General features: G+C 42.9%; 2 protein-coding genes across 2 annotated transcripts; one reads left to right on the top strand and one right to left on the bottom strand.

The window, feature by feature from the left end:
- Positions 1-2906: 2906 nt before the first annotated feature.
- LOC137860509 (pancreatic alpha-amylase-like) lies at positions 2907-7901 on the bottom strand. Its single transcript, XM_068690804.1, has 9 exons — positions 7719-7901; positions 6956-7102; positions 6556-6753; positions 4832-4965; positions 4622-4744; positions 4408-4507; positions 4126-4247; positions 3892-4017; positions 2907-3148 (listed from the first exon to the last, which is right to left on the bottom strand). Exons 1-9 carry the CDS (start codon positions 7884-7886, stop codon positions 2959-2961), a joined length of 1308 nt encoding a protein of 435 aa, XP_068546905.1. The 5' UTR covers positions 7887-7901; the 3' UTR covers positions 2907-2958.
- A 1270-nt stretch (positions 7902-9171) lies between these two features.
- On the top strand, positions 9172-14163 carry LOC137860065 (pancreatic alpha-amylase-like). Its single transcript, XM_068689857.1, has 10 exons — positions 9172-9354; positions 9971-10117; positions 10320-10517; positions 11437-11667; positions 12102-12235; positions 12323-12445; positions 12560-12659; positions 12820-12941; positions 13050-13175; positions 13919-14163. The coding sequence occupies exons 1-10, from the start codon at positions 9187-9189 to the stop codon at positions 14106-14108; spliced, it is 1539 nt and encodes a 512-aa protein (XP_068545958.1). The 5' UTR covers positions 9172-9186; the 3' UTR covers positions 14109-14163.
- Positions 14164-22698: the final 8535 nt, after the last annotated feature.

The following is a 22698-nucleotide window of genomic DNA, read 5'->3' as shown; positions in this document are numbered from 1 at the left end:
GATCATGTCTGAATCCAAATCTTCCATCCTGTTGGACTGCGGCATTTATTTTACGTGATGTAGAAATTAAAGACTCGGCCTCAGCACTGCACGTACCACTGGAATTAATACTGTATATTGACACATGCAAATAGGATTTCTGCCTTTCAACTGGTTCACAAGGTCTAAGTTGAGTATGCCTGAGAAAGACCTACATTTCTCTTTTACCTTTGGAACAGCCGGCACGAGCATTAGTTTGCATGAAGACTTAACGGTACCACTGCATATAAAGCAGAAGAAATAACAATGAAGAAAACAGTGCTAACTGTTTTTGAAGATCAACAATAAACCTGAAGATCAACAATAAACTTGACAGTACCTCTAGGTTTCCTGACTCATCTCAAAGACCTGTTGTTGTTCAGGAAGACACTTGCTTTTTTCACCTTCTTTGTATTGTTTTAGGAAGCAAATATGTACCAAAAAGAGCTTGAAACAAAAGGAACAAACACAAACGCTGGGTCACAGAATCACTGAATCACTGAATCGTAGGGGTTGGAAGGGACCTCAAAAGATCATCGGGTCCAACCACGCTGCCAAAGCAGGTTCCTTAGAGCAGGCTTCCCAGGTAGGCGTCCAGATGGGCCTTGAATATCTCCAGAGAAGGAGACCCCACAACCTCCCTGGGCAGCCTGTTCCAGCGCTCCGTCACCCTCACCATGAAGAAGTTCATTCCGATGTTGGTGCGGAACTGCCTGTGCTCTGTCTTGTGACCATTGCTCCTTGTCCTATCCCCACAAACCATTGAAAAAGGTTGGCCAAATCCTTCTGTCTCCCCCACCTCAGGCATTTATACACATTGATGAGATCCCCTCAGTCTTCTCTTCTCCATGCTGAACAGACCCAGGTGTCTCAGCCTTTCCTCATAGAGAAGATGCTCCAGGCCCTGTATCATCTTTGTGGGCTCCGCTGGACTCTTTCCAGGAGATCCCTGTCTTTTTTTTTGTACTGGGGAGCCCAGAACTGGACACAGTACTCCAGGTGAGGCTTGACCAGGGCAGAGTAGAGGGGGAGGATCACCTCCCATTACCTGCTGGCCACGCTCCTTTTCATGCACACCAGGATCCCATTGGCCCTCTTGGCCACCAGAGCACACTGCTGGCTCATGGTCAACCTGTCGTCCACCAGGACGTCCTTCTCCTCAGAGCTCCTCTCCAGCAGGTCGCCCCCCAGCCTGTATTGATACGTGCGGTTGTTCCTTCCCAGGTGCAGGACCCTGCACTTGCTCTTATTAAACCTCACTTGGTTTCTTCCTGTCCATCTCTCCAACCTGTCCAGGTCTTGCTGAATGGCAGCACAGCCTTCTGGCGCGTCAGCCACTCCTCCCAGCTTTGTGTCATTGGCGTACTTGCTGAGGGCAGACACTATTCCCTCATCAAGGTCATCGATGAAGATGTTGAGCAAGACCGGACCCAGCACCGACCCCTGGGGAACACCGCTACTCACGGGTCTCCAGCCGGACTCTGCGCCACCGATCACCACCCTCTGAGCTCGGCCAGTCAGCCAGTTCTCAACCCACCTTACTGTCCACTCCTCTATGCCACACTTTCTTAGCTTTGCTAGCAGGATGTCATGGGAGACAGTATGGAAAGCCTTGCTAAAGTCAAGGTAGATCACATCCACTGCTCTCCCCCTATCTACCCAGCTGGTGATGCCATTATAGAAGGCAACAAGGTTGGTCGAGCACGGTTTCCCCTTCGTGAATCCGTGCTGACTACTCCAAATAACATTCTTCTCTTTGAATTGCTTGGAGATAGCATCCAGAACAAGTTGTTCCAACACCTTTCCAGGGACTGGGTGCAGGCCTGATCTTTCAAAAGCAGTGAACAGTTTGGCAACCAAATTTTGAATTCACTTAAGAAGACAGTGACAAGATTTTTTTTCTTTGACGTTCTAGAATGAAACAGACAGCAAAGACTGACTCTTCAATTGCTACATCACATAAAATAAATGCTGCACTCAAACATCATGGAACATTTGGATTGAGGAATGATTACAAGCAGGGATATATCCCTCTCTGTATTCTAAATGCCTTTATTGCCTAATGCTTACAGAAACCTCAGGTGGATGTGTGTCATTTCAATCATTTTCCACAAAAGGTATGGTGGTTAGAGCATGCAATCTTAATGGCTAGATGTTTACATTTGGAGTTAGGGAAGTTTAATCTAATAGCAAGCAGAGAATCACACACTTTGTGAGTGACAGACTGCACGTTAACATAAGCATGAAAAAAAACACTAAAGAGCAAACCAACATCAAAAATAACATAAAAAAAAACAAAAGCAAAAGCAAAAGCAAATAAATAAAGAGGTGGAACAGCCAGCATGACTGTTAAATTGCCGGAAGCCACTGGGGATAACAGTGGGAGAACTGATCTTTTGTTTGTTAAAGACATAAACGTAGTGTGAAGCAGGCCACACACTGGCTTGACTGATGTCAAAGGCTGGAATAACTGATTGGCTCAGCCCATCTGCTGACCTGGGCTCCACGTTGGCTTTGCCCCAGAGAAAGGTCATATTGCCAGCAAGCAGAGGCACTGCTTGCAGCTGCCTGCCCCAATGTGCCTGCTCCAGCTTATGGCTATGCGTGCACCTATCAGCCTTGGAAAGAGAACATTTTAACTTGCTCAGGTGCTGGCTTCTTTTGTCTTATTTTTCATTTTCTTCTGTGTTACTGTGATCTGGGAAATGCAGTGCTCTCTTGGTAGCCTTAAGAGCTACCAATGGTATGGCCCCCAGTTATTACATGTAATGCTACTAGAACCCAGTTCAGTACGGGAAAAAAGACATCACTCTTCAGTTTGATTGCCATTTATTGTTCACTGGGAACGGAGAGTCACAGGATCTTGAACACCAGGGAATCACAAATGGTGGAAACAGCATACGTACTGACCGATGGGAGAGAAACAAATTCTGATTGAAGTTATAACTTGGCATCAACGTGAATTGCAACAAATGGATCTTCGTCTGTGTTACTGATCTGGAAGTTAGCCGTTCCATCCCCAGAAACATACACCTGCTTTCCAGTACACGCGTTGCCCTCCTTTTGTCCAGAAATAACATCACAGTAGGTACCAGCAGGCAGACCAGTTTGCAAATTGACGTTCATGTACCTGTGTGAAAATCAGTGAATGCCGCTTCTCTGTTGTTTTCAAAAAGGATATTAGCAACTGGGTAAAGGAATTCTGAAGCTGATGCTATTGCATGACTTGGAAAGGCAATGCGATGCAAGGGAGTTACTAAGCCTGACTCTGCTTCTCTCACTGAACTCCTTTATCAGCCCTCCAGAAATGGGGTGCCACTGTGTGAATCTCGCTCAGGCAGCAGTAGTTGTTCTCATTGGAAGAAAAGGACAGGACAAAATCAAAGCATAAAAGAGCTTCACAACAGGACGCGTGCTGCTAAAGGTAATCCTAATTGTGATGAGCGTTCAATCCATTAGGGTTGAACGGGCTTGGACTGGCCTGGATTGGACAGGCAAGTTTGGATGAGGGAAGTGAGAGAGTGCCTGCTCCGCTCAGAACTACCAAAACTTCAGCTCCTACTGCTTCCATCCTTGGGCACTGCTCTGTCCACAGCCTCAGCCTCTTCTCATGTGAACTCCTATGTGGGTGTACTGGAGATGACACTGTATGTGAGGCAGACCACAGGAATGGGATGCTCAAGATGCTAACGAGCAATCTGTACATCTTCAGACGCTCCACTCAGACACCTCAGCCTTGCTTTCCATGTTCTCCATTCACCTGTCAGCGCTCTAGCTCAAGGACATCCCCCCTCCCAACACCTGAGCCCTTTCAGCGTTCCGGCTGGGGAGCTATGCTTCTCCTCGGGGATACAGTCTCTCCCACCAACTTACCAGTCGTCATTATTAAAGACGATGAAGCCTTTATTGCCACGGCCAAAAGCTACTTGATTGCTGCCATTGTCCCACCAGTTTGAGAAAGGCTGGCCGTCTGCCACGTTACGGAAGATAACCATGTTCCTGAAAATGCCAGGAATGGCTGTCACTGGAGTTGCAAGACTCCACAGCCAAGAGGCTCATCATGCAAAAGTCACTGCTTTCACTGCATTTTGCTATAGAGTCTCCTACCTTATTTGGCGCCAGCGATGCTCACAAACCCAGTCGTTGCCACAGGTCGTGTCTGCATTGATTGTAACAGACTTTGTTGATCCATCCGAGTTGCTAGGTGGTCCAATCCAGTCATTGGCATCCTTTTATTGAAAAGAGATATTTGAAAGTTCTTACTGGAAAACACAGAGCAAAAAGCGGGATGGATGGCGCACCTAATTTTCCACCCACCCGATCCAAGATTGGACAGAGAAATCACTTGAGAAGTTTAGCAAACGAGAATCTTGAGCGTTACAAACTTACCTGCCCGTTTACAAAATTTCTCGTCCAACGATAACTTGACATCACACGTGTGAATCCATATGGATGAGCCAACATGAAACCAACAGCCATTTTATAAAGCCTGATGGGTCAAAAGCATAATGAGATGTGGCAAGAGAAAGCGTGCCGGGGAACAAAGAGACAAACAAATCAGCAAGAGGAAGAGGCATCAGCCAGACAACCCCGTATTCCTTACCTGGCATCCCAGAAGGTGAGAATGGAAGCTCCACCAGCCCCGTGCCCCCGCTGGTTGTCATGGTTATCCACAAAGACCAGGGCTCTGTCAGAAGGCACAAAGCCCCAGCCTTCTCCCCAGTTCCTGGCCAAAAACACAAGGACTTGAACCTACCCCGCCAAGCTGCGCATCCAGCGTATCCTAGGCAAGCTACACCATGGGTGTCCTTACTTTAAGTAGGCCATCTTTTCTCCATCCCACTTGCGGATCACTGTCCCCAGTTTTGCGCCATATTTGAATTCGGTCACTCGGCCATTTCCAAAGTACTCACTGCCTGTGATCGGCTCACTGCCCAAGTCAATTACCTAGTACAGCAAGCAGAAGGTAATCAACTTCTCTGATCCCACAGAGAGAAAAAATCTACAGCGTCCAGCACCCAGCATTACCTCGTGCTTGAAATCAAGAGAAATGCATTGCCCAGCACGTTTGTTTCTGCTGGGCAGATCAACCAAAAGTTGGTGCAATACATGTTGTAACCATGTGGAAAGATGGGGCTGTAGGGTTGCCCTAAGTTGCCGCCTACCATCTTCTAGTTAGTTGACCATTAGAAATCCCCTCATAGATTTCAAGGTGTCTTGCATTTCTGAAGGGCAGGTATCACTCGCCCGCTGGACTGCAGAGCTCAGCCTTTCCTGGTGTGTAGGAACAGGCCCATGGCATCACTGCCACTCCTCAGGAGGAGGAAGGTAGAAAAGACACATGCACAAAGAGAGGCAGAAAGGAAATTCATGGAGATTACCTCTTGGAAAATGAACGGTTTTGTTCCTGAAGGAAACCATTGAGTATTCAGAGTATTGAGCTTGTCCAGAAATGCTTTGATGTCCCCAGGCCACATATGCTTGGCAGCATCAATCCGGAAGCCTGCTACACCAATATCAATGAGGTAATTCATGTACTCTGCAATTTTTGTGCGTACATAGTCCTTCTCCTGGGCCAGATCAAGAAGACCGCTCAAGCGACAGTCACGGACCTGTGAAAGGAAAAAAAGAGCAAGTTAAAGGAGAAGGAGAAAGGATAAAGGTAAAGGAACACGAAAAGTAGAAAGGAAAGAGGTAAAGTATGGGGGACAAAGGAAAGTAGAAAGGAAAAGGAAAAGGAAAAGGAAAAGGAAAAGGAAAAGGAAAAGGAAAAGGAAAAGGAAAAGGAAAAGGAAAAGGAAAAGGAAAAGGAAAAGGAAAAGGAAAAGGAAAAGGAAAAGGTAAAGGAAAAGGAAGTGGAAGAGGAAGAGGAAGAGGAAGAGGAAGAGGAAAAGAACAAAAGAAATGGGAGAGAGGAGAGAGGAGAGAGGAGAGAGGAAAGAGGAGAGAGGACAAAGGACAAAGGACAAAGGACAAGGTAATGAAGAGCACTGTGGTCTCACTCCATGCAGCAGCTTATAAAGCACTGGTCAATGAAATATCACCTCCCCATCTTGATGTCATCAGCATTCTGGATGGGAATCTGCACAACGTATCATTGCGAAGCTGATGAAGGCTGAGCTGTGAACTTGAGAAAGACCCACCACACATTCCATGTACAATAAGACTACCGCGCGCAGCCAGGGTAGCATCTTGAACTGCTGCCAGTTTTCCAGGAGGCACCTTATCAGGCTCAGCTGAGTTTAGCAGCTGTAAGGAAGAGCTCACTGGTGGAGCTGAGTGCTTTGTGCTCCATCATTTCAGGCGCACAGTCCTGCGCATGCCCACGTGAAACATGTGGGGCATGTTTGTGATTTCTCATTGCCTTCAACACCACAAGTACCTTCCCTGAAGACAAATCTATGACACTCACCACTGTATTCACTGGTCAGGTGGCAAAGCGCTGAATCTGTGGTCACCTACTCCTTTGTGTGGCCTTACAGTAGTGTTTATAGAACATGTTAAAAAAGCATTCACAGTTTTCCCATAGAAATTTACCTGATATATGTCTCCATAATTCTGGATTTCTCCATTTGAGGTGTAACATCTGCCATCATTGAAATCCCAGCCAGAGTACGGCACTGCTGGAAAATTTTCGTTCCCAGCATCGAAATAGCTTCCACAGGTTGAATGGGTGCCTGAGCCACCCGCAGCCCCACACATGTGGTTGACGACAGCATCCACATAAATATAAACCTGGAAACGTAGTGATTGCACTTCAGTATGCTTTGTAGCGCTGGGAAGCAACAGTCAGAGCTTTACCGCATCACTGTTAATTTGACCCTTTTTCCCCTTTCATATTCTTCATTTATGCCTCCTTTGAGGACAGGAGCAGTGACGTCCCTCAGTTGAAACCACACTGCTCACTGTATCAGTTACGTGATTTAAAGGCACTTACTCCAACGTTGTTGCATCTGGTCACCATGTCTCTGAATTCATCTTCATTTCCTGATCGAGTGCAGAGCTTGTAGCTGATGGGCTGGTATCTTTCCCACCAGGGTCTGAATGGGTTAGTAATGACGATATTTTCATTTGGAGGAGAAACCTGCAGATGAGATGACGGACCTCAGTAAGAAAATAGTAGTTCCTGTTTCAAGTTCAAAGTGCAAAACGTGCACCAAGATTAGTCCTGGACTCCCATGAGACACAGCCTTTGCGCCGGACCCGGTCTCTCTCGCTCTCTCTCCCTCTCTGCAGCACAAGCTGGGGTCTGCGAGATGTCCGTCTTGTAGACTGGTAACAAGGAAGTTCTCTTTTGTTCCCATGGGCTGCCCATGTCCAGCCTGGGCCTGCTGTCCAAGGGCACGCACATGGGAGGGCTGAAGCCACAGGAACTACTTTTGTCTGCAATAGAGACATCCTTCGGAAAGCCAAAACTCCACGCTGAGACACTTGCCTCAGTAAAAAGGGAAGAGGAAAACTTAGCCTTCCAAGGGAAGCCCGTCACGGGAAAGCGTGCACCTTTGCAGCTGGTCTGATGGAGAGACACCCTACCCAGGCCGGCAGGATCTCTGGTTGCGCCTAACAGCATTTACTACTTCCATCCCCACGTTCCACACCAAAGTTACTTGGAGCTGGCTGTCTCTGATTCTGGCCTTCTGTGGTTTATTAATCAAATGTTACAAAGCAGTTTCACTACCTACAGGCAGGAAACAAGGTACCTGAACTCCTCCAAATCCATTAGGAGCTAAGTAGCGTTCACACTCAAGAGCAATATCAGCCCAGCGCCATTCAAAGAGATGTACAATAGATGTCCTCCCAGCCTGAGTGTTGGAGTTGTACTGCGCTCCGCAAAGCCCTACGGCCGCGAGGAGAAGGAGAACTTGCATGGTGCTTTCAGCATAAGACTGTGGTCTCTCCACTGGCCATTTATACTCCTGCAAGATGACAAAGTTCCTTTTGCAGCTGACAGATTTCTCAGAGATAAACACTATCAGTTATTGTTTGGGTAGCCATCTGGGTATCACACTTCCGTTTTGTTTTTTCCTGTATTGCCCCACAGCTGAAGATAAAATACCTTTTCACAATGTTTATGGCTTACTATAAATCAGTATGTGCAGTGCACCCAAATTTGGGACTGTATTCTTTCCAGTCATATAAACAAAGATAATGTATCAGAAATTAGCCCAGGCGTGACACGTGGACCCTCAACGGGAGCTCTGGAACATGAAAAGAAAGGCATTATAAGACAAGTGGAACTCTAATAGGTCTCAGAGAATGAATGAATTCATCAGCATTCAGAGGCATCTAGCACTCACGATTAATCCCAGCTCACACCTGGGTACCAGATCAGCCACTCTCAGTCAACAGCAGATGCATCACACAACACATTGTGAGACTTGAACCGCTGAATCACAGTGGTAATTGGAAATTGGCCTTATTATATTGGCCTACCTGACTTAAAGTGATGAGAGTTTCAAGTACATTCCTGTAGAGCACCTGGGTAAGCTTTCACCTTCCTTTAAGTGACCACCGATATATCCGAGTCAAGGAGGGAAATGCAAAATTAGATGTAAAGAGATAGTGCAGGTGAATTTTTGATGTCTGTCATAAAAATGAATTGGAAAGCCAAATGGACCCATTGCCTAAGCCTGTTCTGGATTTTCCTGCTATTTCCTCTTTCAAAGACCTTCCTGCTTTTCCTTTTGATATGATATAAGGATCTCATTTGGAATGAATATATAACGTCAAGTTCTTAGTACAACACACCATGAGTAGTCTGGAGTCAGGCCAATGATAAAACAGCACTCTGTGAGAATTCAAAAACCAGAAAATCCCTGACAATTAGTGAATAACTGTGAGAGACGGAAGAAGTCCACCAACAGGCATACCCACTCCAAGAGAAAATGTCATTACATTTTGTACCTGAACTGCCTTGAGTATGTCCTGGTTTATACTAAGCACATACTGATTTATAGTAAGCCATAAACATTGTGAAAAGGTATTTTATCTTCAGCTGTGGGGCAATACAGGAAAAAACAAAACGGAAGTGTGATACCCAGATGGCTACCCAAACAATAACTGATAGTGTTTATCTCTGAGAAATCTGTCAGCTGCAATAGGAACTTTGTCATCTTGCAGGAGTATAAATGGCCAGTGGAGAGACCACAGCCTTATGCTGAAAGCACCATGCAAGTTCTCCTTCTCCTCGTGGCCGTAGGGCTTTGCGGAGCGCAGTACAACTCCAACACTCAGGCTGGGAGGACATCTATTGTACATCTCTTTGAATGGCGCTGGGCCGATATTGCTCTTGAGTGTGAACGTTACTTAGCTCCTAATGGATTTGGAGGAGTTCAGGTACATTGTTTCCTGCCTGTAGGTAGTGAAACTGCTTTGTAACATTTGATTAATAAACCACAGAAGGCCAGAATCAGAGACAGCCAGCTCCAAGTAACTTTGGTGTGGAACGTGGGGATGGAAGTAGTAAATGCTGTTAGGCGCAACCAGAGATCCTGCCGGCCTGGGTAGGGTGTCTCTCCATCAGACCAGCTGCAAAGGTGCACGCTTTCCCGTGACGGGCTTCCCTTGGAAGGCTAAGTTTTCCTCTTCCCTTTTTACTGAGGCAAGTGTCTCAGCGTGGAGTTTTGGCTTTCCGAAGGATGTCTCTATTGCAGACAAAAGTAGTTCCTGTGGCTTCAGCCCTCCCATGTGCGTGCCCTTGGACAGCAGGCCCAGGCTGGACATGGGCAGCCCATGGGAACAAAAGAGAACTTCCTTGTTACCAGTCTACAAGACGGACATCTCGCAGACCCCAGCTTGTGCTGCAGAGAGGGAGAGAGAGCGAGAGAGACCGGGTCCGGCGCAAAGGCTGTGTCTCATGGGAGTCCAGGACTAATCTTGGTGCACGTTTTGCACTTTGAACTTGAAACAGGAACTACTATTTTCTTACTGAGGTCCGTCATCTCATCTGCAGGTTTCTCCTCCAAATGAAAATATCGTCATTACTAACCCATTCAGACCCTGGTGGGAAAGATACCAGCCCATCAGCTACAAGCTCTGCACTCGATCAGGAAATGAAGATGAATTCAGAGACATGGTGACCAGATGCAACAACGTTGGAGTAAGTGCCTTTAAATCACGTAACTGATACAGTGAGCAGTGTGGTTTCAACTGAGGGACGTCACTGCTCCTGTCCTCAAAGGAGGCATAAATGAAGAATATGAAAGGGGAAAAAGGGTCAAATTAACAGTGATGCGGTAAAGCTCTGACTGTTGCTTCCCAGCGCTACAAAGCATACTGAAGTGCAATCACTACGTTTCCAGGTTTATATTTATGTGGATGCTGTCGTCAACCACATGTGTGGGGCTGCGGGTGGCTCAGGCACCCATTCAACCTGTGGAAGCTATTTCGATGCTGGGAACGAAAATTTTCCAGCAGTGCCGTACTCTGGCTGGGATTTCAATGATGGCAGATGTTACACCTCAAATGGAGAAATCCAGAATTATGGAGACATATATCAGGTAAATTTCTATGGGAAAACTGTGAATGCTTTTTTAACATGTTCTATAAACACTACTGTAAGGCCACACAAAGGAGTAGGTGACCACAGATTCAGCGCTTTGCCACCTGACCAGTGAATACAGTGGTGAGTGTCATAGATTTGTCTTCAGGGAAGGTACTTGTGGTGTTGAAGGCAATGAGAAATCACAAACATGCCCCACATGTTTCACGTGGGCATGCGCAGGACTGTGCGCCTGAAATGATGGAGCACAAAGCACTCAGCTCCACCAGTGAGCTCTTCCTTACAGCTGCTAAACTCAGCTGAGCCTGATAAGGTGCCTCCTGGAAAACTGGCAGCAGTGCAAGATGCTACCCTGGCTGCGCGCGGTAGTCTTATTGTACATGGAATGTGTGGTGGGTCTTTCTCAAGTTCACAGCTCAGCCTTCATCAGCTTCGCAATGATACGTTGTGCAGATTCCCATCCAGAATGCTGATGACATCAAGATGGGGAGGTGATATTTCATTGACCAGTGCTTTATAAGCTGCTGCATGGAGTGAGACCACAGTGCTCTTCATTACCTTGTCCTTTGTCCTTTGTCCTTTGTCCTCTCTCCTCTTTCCTCTCTCCTCTCTCCTCTCTCCTCTCTCCCATTTCTTTTGTTCTTTTCCTCTTCCTCTTCCTCTTCCTCTTCCACTTCCTTTTCCTTTACCTTTTCCTTTTCCTTTTCCTTTTCCTTTTCCTTTTCCTTTTCCTTTTCCTTTTCCTTTTCCTTTTCCTTTTCCTTTTCCTTTTCCTTTTCCTTTTCCTTTTCCTTTTCCTTTTCCTTTCTACTTTCCTTTGTCCCCCATACTTTACCTCTTTCCTTTCTACTTTTCGTGTTCCTTTACCTTTATCCTTTCTCCTTCTCCTTTAACTTGCTCTTTTTTTCCTTTCACAGGTCCGTGACTGTCGCTTGAGCGGTCTTCTTGATCTGGCCCAGGAGAAGGACTATGTACGCACAAAAATTGCAGAGTACATGAATTACCTCATTGATATTGGTGTAGCAGGCTTCCGGATTGATGCTGCCAAGCATATGTGGCCTGGGGACATCAAAGCATTTCTGGACAAGCTGAATACTCTGAATACTCAATGGTTTCCTTCAGGAACAAAACCGTTCATTTTCCAAGAGGTAATCTCCATGAATTTCCTTTCTGCCTCTCTTTGTGCATGTGTCTTTTCTACCTTCCTCCTCCTGAGGAGTGGCAGTGATGCCATGGGCCTGTTCCTACACACCAGGAAAGGCTGAGCTCTGCAGTCCAGCGGGCGAGTGATACCTGCCCTTCAGAAATGCAAGACACCTTGAAATCTATGAGGGGATTTCTAATGGTCAACTAACTAGAAGATGGTAGGCGGCAACTTAGGGCAACCCTACAGCCCCATCTTTCCACATGGTTACAACATGTATTGCACCAACTTTTGGTTGATCTGCCCAGCAGAAACAAACGTGCTGGGCAATGCATTTCTCTTGATTTCAAGCACGAGGTAATGCTGGGTGCTGGACGCTGTAGATTTTTTCTCTCTGTGGGATCAGAGAAGTTGATTACCTTCTGCTTGCTGTACTAGGTAATTGACTTGGGCAGTGAGCCGATCACAGGCAGTGAGTACTTTGGAAATGGCCGAGTGACCGAATTCAAATACGGCGCAAAACTGGGGACAGTGATCCGCAAGTGGGATGGAGAAAAGATGGCCTACTTAAAGTAAGGACACCCATGGTGTAGCTTGCCTAGGATACGCTGGATGCACAGCTTGGCGGGGTAGGTTCAAGTCCTTGTGTTTTTGGCCAGGAACTGGGGAGAAGGCTGGGGCTTTGTGCCTTCTGACAGAGCCCTGGTCTTTGTGGATAACCATGACAACCAGCGGGGGCACGGGGCTGGTGGAGCTTCCATTCTCACCTTCTGGGACGCCAGGTAAGGAATACGGGGTTGTCTGGCTGATGCCTCTTCCTCTTGCTGATTTGTTTGTCTCTTTGTTCCCCGGCACGCTTTCTCTTGCCACATCTCATTATGCTTTTGACCCATCAGGCTTTATAAAATGGCTGTTGGTTTCATGTTGGCTCATCCGTATGGATTCACACGTGTGATGTCAAGTTATCGTTGGACGAGAAATTTTGTAAACGGGCAGGTAAGTTTGTAACGCTCAAGATTCTCGTTTGCTAAACTTCTCAAGTGATTTCTCTGTCCAATCTTGGATCGGGTGGGTGGAAAATTAGGTGCGCCATCCATCCCGCTTTTTGCTCTGTGTTTTCCAGTAAGAACTTTCAAATATCTCTTTTCAATAAAAGGATGCCAATGACTGGATTGGACCACCTAGCAACTCGGATGGATCAACAAAGTCTGTTACAATCAATGCAGACACGACCTGTGGCAACGACTGGGTTTGTGAGCATCGCTGGCGCCAAATAAGGTAGGAGACTCTATAGCAAAATGCAGTGAAAGCAGTGACTTTTGCATGATGAGCCTCTTGGCTGTGGAGTCTTGCAACTCCAGTGACAGCCATTCCTGGCATTTTCAGGAACATGGTTATCTTCCGTAACGTGGCAGACGGCCAGCCTTTCTCAAACTGGTGGGACAATGGCAGCAATCAAGTAGCTTTTGGCCGTGGCAATAAAGGCTTCATCGTCTTTAATAATGACGACTGGTAAGTTGGTGGGAGAGACTGTATCCCCGAGGAGAAGCATAGCTCCCCAGCCGGAACGCTGAAAGGGCTCAGGTGTTGGGAGGGGGGATGTCCTTGAGCTAGAGCGCTGACAGGTGAATGGAGAACATGGAAAGCAAGGCTGAGGTGTCTGAGTGGAGCGTCTGAAGATGTACAGATTGCTCGTTAGCATCTTGAGCATCCCATTCCTGTGGTCTGCCTCACACACCGTGTCACCTCCAGTACACCCACATAGGAGTTCACATGAGAAGAGGCTGAGGCTGTGGACAGAGCAGTGCCCAAGGATGGAAGCAGTAGGAGCTGAAGTTTTGGTAGTTCTGAGCGGAGCAGGCACTCTCTCACTTCCCTCATCCAAACTTGCCTGTCCAATCCAGGCCAGTCCAAGCCCGTTCAACCCTAATGGATTGAACGCTCATCACAATTAGGATTACCTTTAGCAGCACGCGTCCTGTTGTGAAGCTCTTTTATGCTTTGATTTTGTCCTGTCCTTTTCTTCCAATGAGAACAACTACTGCTGCCTGAGCGAGATTCACACAGTGGCACCCCATTTCTGGAGGGCTGATAAAGGAGTTCAGCGAGAGAAGCAGAGTCAGGCTTAGTAACTCCCTTGCATCGCATTGCCTTTCCAAGTCATGCAATAGCATCAGCTTCAGAATTCCTTTACCCAGTTGCTAATATCCTTTTTGAAAACAACAGAGAAGCGGCATTCACTGATTTTCACACAGGTACATGAACGTCAATTTGCAAACTGGTCTGCCTGCTGGTACCTACTGTGATGTTATTTCTGGACAAAAGGAGGGCAACGCGTGTACTGGAAAGCAGGTGTATGTTTCTGGGGATGGAACGGCTAACTTCCAGATCAGTAACACAGACGAAGATCCATTTGTTGCAATTCACGTTGATGCCAAGTTATAACTTCAATCAGCATTTGTTTCTCTCCCATCGGTCTGTACGTATGCTGTTTCCACCATTTGTGATTCCCTGGTGTTCAAGATCCTGTGACTCTCCGTTCCCAGTGAACAATAAATGGCAATCAAACTGAAGAGTGATGTCTTTTTTCTCGTAATGAACTGGGTTCTAGTAGCATTACATGTAATAACTGGGGGCCATACCATTGGTAGCTCTTAAGGCTACCAAGAGAGCACTGCATTTCCCAGATCACAGTAACACAGAAGAAAATGAAAAATAAGACAAAAGAAGCCAGCACCTGAGCAAGTTAAAATGTTCTCTTTCCAAGGCTGTTAGGTGCACGCATAGCCATAAGCTGGAGCAGGCACACTGGGGCAGGCAGCTGCAAGCAGTGCCTCTGCTTGCTGGCAATATGACCTTTCTCTGGGACAAAGCCAACGTGGAGCCCAGGTCAGCAGATGGGCTGAGCCAATCAGTTATTCCAGCCTTTGATATTAATCAAACCAGTGTGTGGCCTGGTTCACACTCCATTTATGTCCTTTAGCAAACAAAAGATCGGTTCTCCCACCGTTATGCCCAGTGGCTTGCTGCAAATTAACGGTCATGCTGGCTGTTCCACAGGCTGTTCCACCTCTTTTTTTTTTTTCTTATTCTTTTTCTTATTAATTTTTTCTCCTTCTCCTTCTCCTTCTCCTTCTCCTTCTCCTTCTCCTTCTCCTTCTCCTTCTCCTTCTCCTTCTCCTTCTCCTTCTCCTTCTCCTTCTCCTTCTCCTTCTCCTTCTCCTTCTCCTTCTCCTTCTCCTTCTCCTTCTCCTTCTCCTTCTCCTTCTCCTTCTCCTTCTTTTTCTTTCTTCTTCTTATGTTGGCGGTTGTTGTTTGTTTGTTGGTTGGTGTTTGTTTTCTTTTCTGGACCATGCTGATATGCAGCTTGTCACTCACAAACTGTATGATTCTTTTCTAGCTATTCGTCTGACTTTACCTAACCACAAATGTAAAAGTCTAGCCATTAAGTTTGCATGCTCTAACCACCATACCTTTTGTGGAAAATGTTTGCATAGACACATATCCGTCTGAGGTTTCTATAAGTATTAGGCAATAAAATCATGCAGAATACAGAGATGGATATATCTCTGCTTGTAATTATTCCTCAATCCAAATTTTCCATGATGTTTGAGTGCAGCATTTATTTTATATGATGTAGCAATAGAAGAGTCAGTCTTAGCTCTCTGTTTCATTGTAGAACTATATAAAACATTGAAGAAAATAAATCTTGTCTCTGTCTTCTTAAGTGAATTCAAAATTTGGTGGCCAAACTGTTCACTGCTGTCGTGGTTTAACCCGGCCAGCAGCTAAACACCACGCAGCCGTTCGCTCACCCTCCCCCCTCCCTCTTTGGGACGGGGGAGAGAAATGGAAAGTGAAGCCCGTGAGTTGAGATAAAGACAGTTTAATAAGACAGGAAAATAACAACAACAACAACAACAACAACAACAACAACAACAACAACAACAATAATAATAATAATAATAATAATAATAATAATAATAATAATAATACAATGGTGATAATAGGTAAGTAATAATAGTATGTACAAACAAGTGATGCACAATGCAATTGCTCACCACCCGCTGACTGGTGCCCAGCCTAACCCCGAGCAGTCCGGCCCTCTCCCCCCGGCTAGCCACCCCTATATATTGTTTAGCATGACGTCAGATGGTATGGAATACCCCTTTGGCTAGTTTGGGTCACCTGTCCTGGGTCTGTCCCCTCCCAGCTCTTGCTGCACCCCCAGCCTGCCTGTTGGCAGGACAGAGCAAAAGGCTGAGATGTCCTTGGCTTGGTGTAAGCACTGCTCTGCAACAATTAAAACATCGGGGTGTTATCAGCACTCTTCTCATCCTAAGCCAAAACACAGCATTCCACCAGCTACTAGGAAGAAAATTAATTCTGTTCTAACTGAAACCAAGACAACTGCTTTTGAAGGATCAGGCCTGCATCCAGGTTTTGTTTTTGTTCCTTTTGTTTCAAGCTTTTTTTGGTACAGATTTGCCTCCTAAAACAACACAAAGAAGGTGAAAAAAGCAAGTGTCTTCCAGAACAACAAGAGGTCTTTGATATGAGTCAGGAAACCCAGAGGTACTGTCAGGTTTATTGTTGATCTTCAGAACTAGTACGCACTGTCTTCTTCATTATTATTTCTTCTTTTTTATATGCAGTGGTATCATTAAGTCCTTATTTTTTATGTCAGTTATGATTAAAATTTGACGTCATTTTATGAGAATTTATGAAGTTAAAAGTAAGGTATTTTCTCGAGCACAGCAGGACATCTAATAAATTTGCTGAAGTGTAATATTTCATATTTTTGTGGGCATCATGCAATAGTTCATTTTCTGTCACTAACAAAACAGTGCTCACTTTCCTTGTTCAACAGTCAGTTTAACTGAGTAATGTCAAAACGTGTTATAGACTGATATTCTAAAGTTTTGTTGCAATATTGTCTGTCTCAAACCTTGGAGAACAACAGCTCAAACCCTACACATTCTTAGATTAATTATTTTTAATGTAGCAGGTCATGAGAAACTTGAGCACTAGCAGAGATAAATACTCTTACATTTTATATACTATGAGATTATCAGACTCATTTAAGATTGACTGGAAGAAAGATCATGGCTAGTAATAGGTTATTTTTCCTTGATATGTATAAGTTTTCTCTCTATGAGGAGTTTAAGTATTTCTGTTACATAATTTACTTTTCATTTCCTTCACTGCAGAAAAACACTTACACGTCTGAGGAACTGCTCCGTTGACTTCTGTGGGGAAGAAGGTGAATCTGTCAATCTCCACATATTAGAAATTGGATAATACCATATCTGAAAAATCTGGCCTTCTTTTTCTGCTTTGCCTCTACTTGACTCTTTGAACTGCCCTGTGTTCTATTTGTCTGGTGAAAAAGATTTTTCTTCTACTATACTTCCCCACACCTTTGCTGCAGCTTTGCTTTTCCTGCTCTTCTACCTTATCTGTCACGTGCTGAATACCACTTCTCTCCTAGTCAGATCTTTCCATGTCCTTCAGAAAGCTCAGAGGAACTGTGGCTATGTGTTAGGTTCAGGCAGCCATGAAGAGGGGATTCTCTTTATATATTTTACTTAATTCATTAATTGCTCTTGTGCTAAATTCGGTCATAAATAAATAAATGTCCTTTGCTTTCTAAATAATTCTTGTGAAGAAGTGTTTTAATTGTAGTGGGTGTAATAGGATGGGAAAGACAGTATAATGTTGTCAATTCTGTAAGTATAAAGCACTTATTGTTAACTTTAAATTCTGGCAATTAAAACATGGAAAAAGAGCAAAAAAAGGAAGCATAGCAATAAGTGTCATTTTCTTGTTGTGTCCCTTTGCTTAGGCCACATGTTTTCTGAACATGTGTAGACAAAGCTCCCTGCACTATACTGAGCAGAACAGAATGTTTTACTAGTGATAACTAGTGAACCAGGTAAATTAAAATTAGGACATTTTTAGTGTTATCAGTAGATTATGACAGGAAGATAAAGAATAGAAATATCCCCAGAAAAGCAGTTTCTCAGTCTCATTAGAACCTTACATGAAATGTTGAGCCTAGAGCTATAAAGCCTATGCTGCTATAAGTTGTTATCTCTTGCATTTCCTAATCTGCTCACAAAAGTATTATGTTTTCAGTGAATATTTATAGTAGAGTATTTCTACTTATGCAGACTAAAACAATAGTAATCAGATTGAAGACTTCAGAATCTGCAAGTATTCACTTTAGAACAGGGAAAAATAATTCACTACTGAGCTGTGCAACTTTTCCAAACTGTACAGCTTTCTAGGAATGTTGGCTAAATATATTTTCAATGAGGTCAGTTTTAATAAATCACTGTCAATTCCCATATTTTATCTGACTATAAGGGAAAGTTAGGTGAAATATTCAAAGTGGCTCAAAGACAATGTGGTATAATTTGACACCCATGGCAATGTTTATACAAAAACAAAACCCAATATAATTTATTCTATGATTCTGTACATGCATAATGAGTTTATACTTCTATCTTTTTTTTTATATATATATATATATATATTTATTTCTTACTATAGTTCTATCTTTGTGTGTAGCTTTCCACAGATATAAAAGTGATCAGAATTTAATGGAAGTGATGTGCCATAGAGCAAAGTGAAAGGCAACACTGTATGTGAACCTGACCAATAATACATAAAAGTTAGCCATATAGGCATATTTATGAGGCAAACACTTTCACAATCACCCAATCACAAAAGAGAAATGGGGGGGGGAGGTCTGATACATCACAATATTATTATATATTTGGCCTTTTGGTGTTTTTAAGACACAGAGTTAAAATTATGTTTTTGTCAAATAAGATGAAATAACCAATGTATTTAGAAAAAATCATGACCTGATAGCTGTTTTTCTGTGAGTGGACCAGAAGGTTAAAATTACTGAATTATTCTTGGCAATTCAGTTTCCCATCTCAATGCAACAGCATAATTGGAAACTTCTGTTCAGCCCTACATGCTTCTGTGTCAGCTTATTTTTCTGAACCACTGTTATTTTTCTAGCAGAAGAAAGCTCTGTAAAGGGAAACTAACAGTCTATTATCTCTTAATAAAGCCTGTGAAAATCTTATTTAATTTAGCATTTTGTTTTAAATGGAAATAAATGAAAACGCAAAACACTACCTTTTAAATTTCTGATCAAGTGTAAGGTTCGTTTATATGCAGTTAGTATATTTAACAGTCTACCAGTCTCACTGCACAACGTTTTCTGAACAATATACAGATATTGCCCTTGTAAATATTTTCATGCTATAGCAATTTTCACTTTGCCTTAATGTTAAATCAGAATGGTGTAAAAAGGAATGAAGTAGAAAGTAGAAATAACACTACTAAATATGTTGCTCTTCAGATGACATTTAATACAAAGGCCTTCATCATAAATATTCTGGTGACAGTGTTTGAGATAGTGGTGAATTATCTCCAGTCAATCAAAGTGGAAGTCCTTGGGTTTTCACCCAGTTGTCACACCAGTTTCTCTGGGATAAATAGCCAGAACATTTCATGTATGATGCAGAAGCTGACTTACACCCTTTAAAAGAGGAGTAAAGCATGAGAGATTCTATGACGCTTGTGAGTTAAAAAATATTTGTCAGAAAAAGAAATTCCATTGTCTTCCTTAGTCTTAAACTAAAAATTGAATTGGGTTAACCACCCACCAAGACTGAGAAGTAGCCACTTTAACTAACTGCATTATACTTCCTTACTATCCCAAGAATTCTTATTTATTTATCTATCTATTTATTTATTTCAGAAACAAAGAATGGGTGACATCATGTGCAGTGCTACATGTATCTTATTTTTCATTCCAGTTGTGAAGAAAACCTTTGGAAGTTTTGCAATTTCTGTCTGTCTGTAATTGACAAATGGTAATAATTGTGGATGCTAATTTTGGCAATGTTCTGAATGTTTTGTGGAACATAAAATCAATCAGAAGACCCATGAAAAAAAAAGTTAATCTTAACAATTAGGGCAAGATGACTACAGGGAACTCATTATGTTTACAATGATGAACATTCATATGGTAGGCTAATTTATGCTGGTATTTTTCCCTTGTAGTGTGTGAGGGAGGCAATCACTAAAATTTTGATTCATTATCTTGACATATTACAGTACTTTGAGTGGTATATTTTAAGTATCAGAATTTGTCTGTGTTTAAAATGAACTATATGTTAAATCATTATTGTTCAAAGTCTTCTGCCTTTGAAATTTTGTGAACATATATGTGTCTTGGGAATTGTGAAGATTAAGCTCAAGAAATTGCTGCCTGAGCTCATAGGCTGAAATCACGTGCAGAATAGCCACTGACCAAATTTAGGTAATTTAAACCCTGATCAAGTTGAATCTCACCAACCATAATGTTTTGCAACAACAAAAAGATGATGACAAGAACTTTGAGCTAACCAGATTGAGTGCAGAAAGAGAGGAAGTCCCCTTTTTCCCACCATTTACTTCCCAGACCCAACAGTGAACCCAAACTAAACAGAAAGATCCTTGAATAGCCTTAGTTAACCAAACCAAACCAAACCAACCAAACAAACAAACAAAAACAAACAAACAAACAAACAAAAACAAATAAACAAACAAAAAAAAAACACTTCATGGAGTCACAGTACACTGTTAAAAGTACAACAGATGCAACTGCAACATTGGTCTGTGGGCCTAGTAATGCTTCTCACAGGGCAATAAAATTTACAAGAACAGCATTTTCCCAAACTGAAGTTTCTTGGAAATGAACTAGATTCACAAATATATATCCATACCTCTCTAAGGACATCCGAATGCCTCTGTTGTCTTTTATTTTCCCAATTTTCAGCATTTGTAACATACATTTTGATTGTATTTAGACATATATAATTTGCATAACTTGGTAGACAATGGCAGGGCAATCTTACTGTGGAGCTGCAGGCAGATAATAGAAGGATTAATAATACATCATATCCTTCGTGTTAAGATGGCATAGACCCTAGGATGGAAAAATTGCAATAGAGGAAATGTGGATTTCCATAAGCTAAACTCACTGCAACTCAAATAATTTCCCCTGACAGATAATGGATTATAGCAGTAGCCAAGGCAATAAAAGCTAATAGCATATAAAGAAAGAATTTTAGCTTTCTCAGTCTGGGTTCAGTGCACATTTCTGCCTTTGCACAAATACTCCTTGAATCTGCCCTTTGCTAGACAGTGTAGTTAGAGACAGACAGCTGGTATGCACAGTGGTGATAGTGACACAATAGAGTAGTCAGTGGTGAATAGACAGCATGGCAGAACAGTTAGCTAGTAAGACAGAATGAATACTGATGCTGATAAATGGATGATATGACAAGACAAACACAAATAACAGACAACAATACAGAACACAGAGACTAGGCAAACTCCTTCCGGATAATTTAGCTAGGGAGCCAAACTATATATTCACAGGTAGCAATTGTAGATGGTTGAAATAACAGAGACAGGATGAAGCCAAGTGGATCAGCAAGTACTGTGTTCATGTATAGCAGATGGGACTTTGATGCTGTAGTCAAAAAAAGACCTTACATCTTAGAACAACTATGACAGAATTGTTATGATGCTTTAACCTGTTGCAAATTGTCTATATACTCTATGAGAATAAAAGTAATAATCTTGCCAGCAAAAATAGACTGTCACATTGTACTGTCAGGATGTAAGAGGAGTAGGATGTTAAAACTCTTGATAGGAGACTTCAGACGATACAAGATAGAAGGAGTTGTGCAGGAAATCTTGAGCTTTAGATTTGAACCAAGTTTTTCACACTTTTGAATCCATTTCAGTCGCTGTGTCTACAGATTTATTTATTTTTATTTGCCAGCTTTAATATATCATGGTTGCCACATTCAACCCCTGTCTCAATTCTGTAGATTAAGCAGTGCCCTCCAGATAAGTGTTCTGTTGCTTGCTATCTGCCAAGGCAAGTGAAGTTAATGTGGTAGTTCTGCAAATGTAGCCCCTATATATGCAAAACCAGAAGTCACAATAGCTGCAATAAATACCACTTTTCTGATTTTTTACCTTGTGGGAATAGAGACTCTTGCCTTCTAACTTATTGGCTTAATGAGGAAAGCCAAGTATTGTTCCTGACATTCCATTGTAGCACAGTGTGAGCATCATAAACTTACTGCACAACTTTTCCACAAGACTGGAGGATGTTTGTCTCAACAAGTCTGCAGCTTATTTTCAAAGCAAACTGGAGAAGTGATGTAACTTCACTGTACAGGGCTGTGTTTCTCTAAAAGAAGAAACCATCACATTATCTAGCCCTGAATTACTACTAACATCTTCCTATTTGTCATGGATGCAAAACAATTTTTCTTTGCATGTCTGCTGACTTCAGAAAAATGTTCATTGTTTAGTGTCACAGGTAACTTCCTGATCATTCAGTCTTCACACTCAAATGCTGTATTCCATTTATTCCATACCTAGCAATCAGAAGGTTGTATAAGATCACTGGGGTCATTTCAGCTGTACTATAATTACAAGTTGATCCTCTTCACTAAACTCCTGTTTTATCTGGTCTACTTTGAACATAGCTTTGTTGTTGCTTCAGTGGCTTCTTTTGAAAAGCTGCTCTTCTGCCTAATGGACTTTATAGACAGATTATTATTACTAGTAAGCTAAACTAAACTTCACACTTTTATATTACTTTAATCACCTTAAATAATGCTTTGTCTTTCCCTGACATTTCCTCTCAGTAGCTGAGAATGTAGTCTTATGCTGAATGTCAGTGTATGTCAATGCTGCATAGATTAATTAAAATTAAGTCTAATGTCGCAAAATGAAAGCCACTTTTTTCCCTTCTTCTTTTTTATCTAGGTAGACACAAAAATCTGGTAAAGGATTTTTTTTTTTTTTTTCTGATCTTGCATGAATTAGTAGTTGTTCTGCCCTTGCATTATCTGATACTTATACTATCTTTGTTAGTTAACCTGTAATGATCACAGGTATAGCCTTGTTTCAATGCATTTGTCTACCCTGAAAAAATTAGGAA

The sequence above is a fragment of the Anas acuta genome, chromosome 8 (genome assembly GCF_963932015.1).
Source record: "Anas acuta chromosome 8, bAnaAcu1.1, whole genome shotgun sequence".
Classification (NCBI taxonomy): domain Eukaryota; kingdom Metazoa; phylum Chordata; class Aves; order Anseriformes; family Anatidae; genus Anas; species Anas acuta.
Note: the sequence above shows the minus strand (reverse complement) of the source record. Positions and strands in the feature narration are given on the sequence as shown.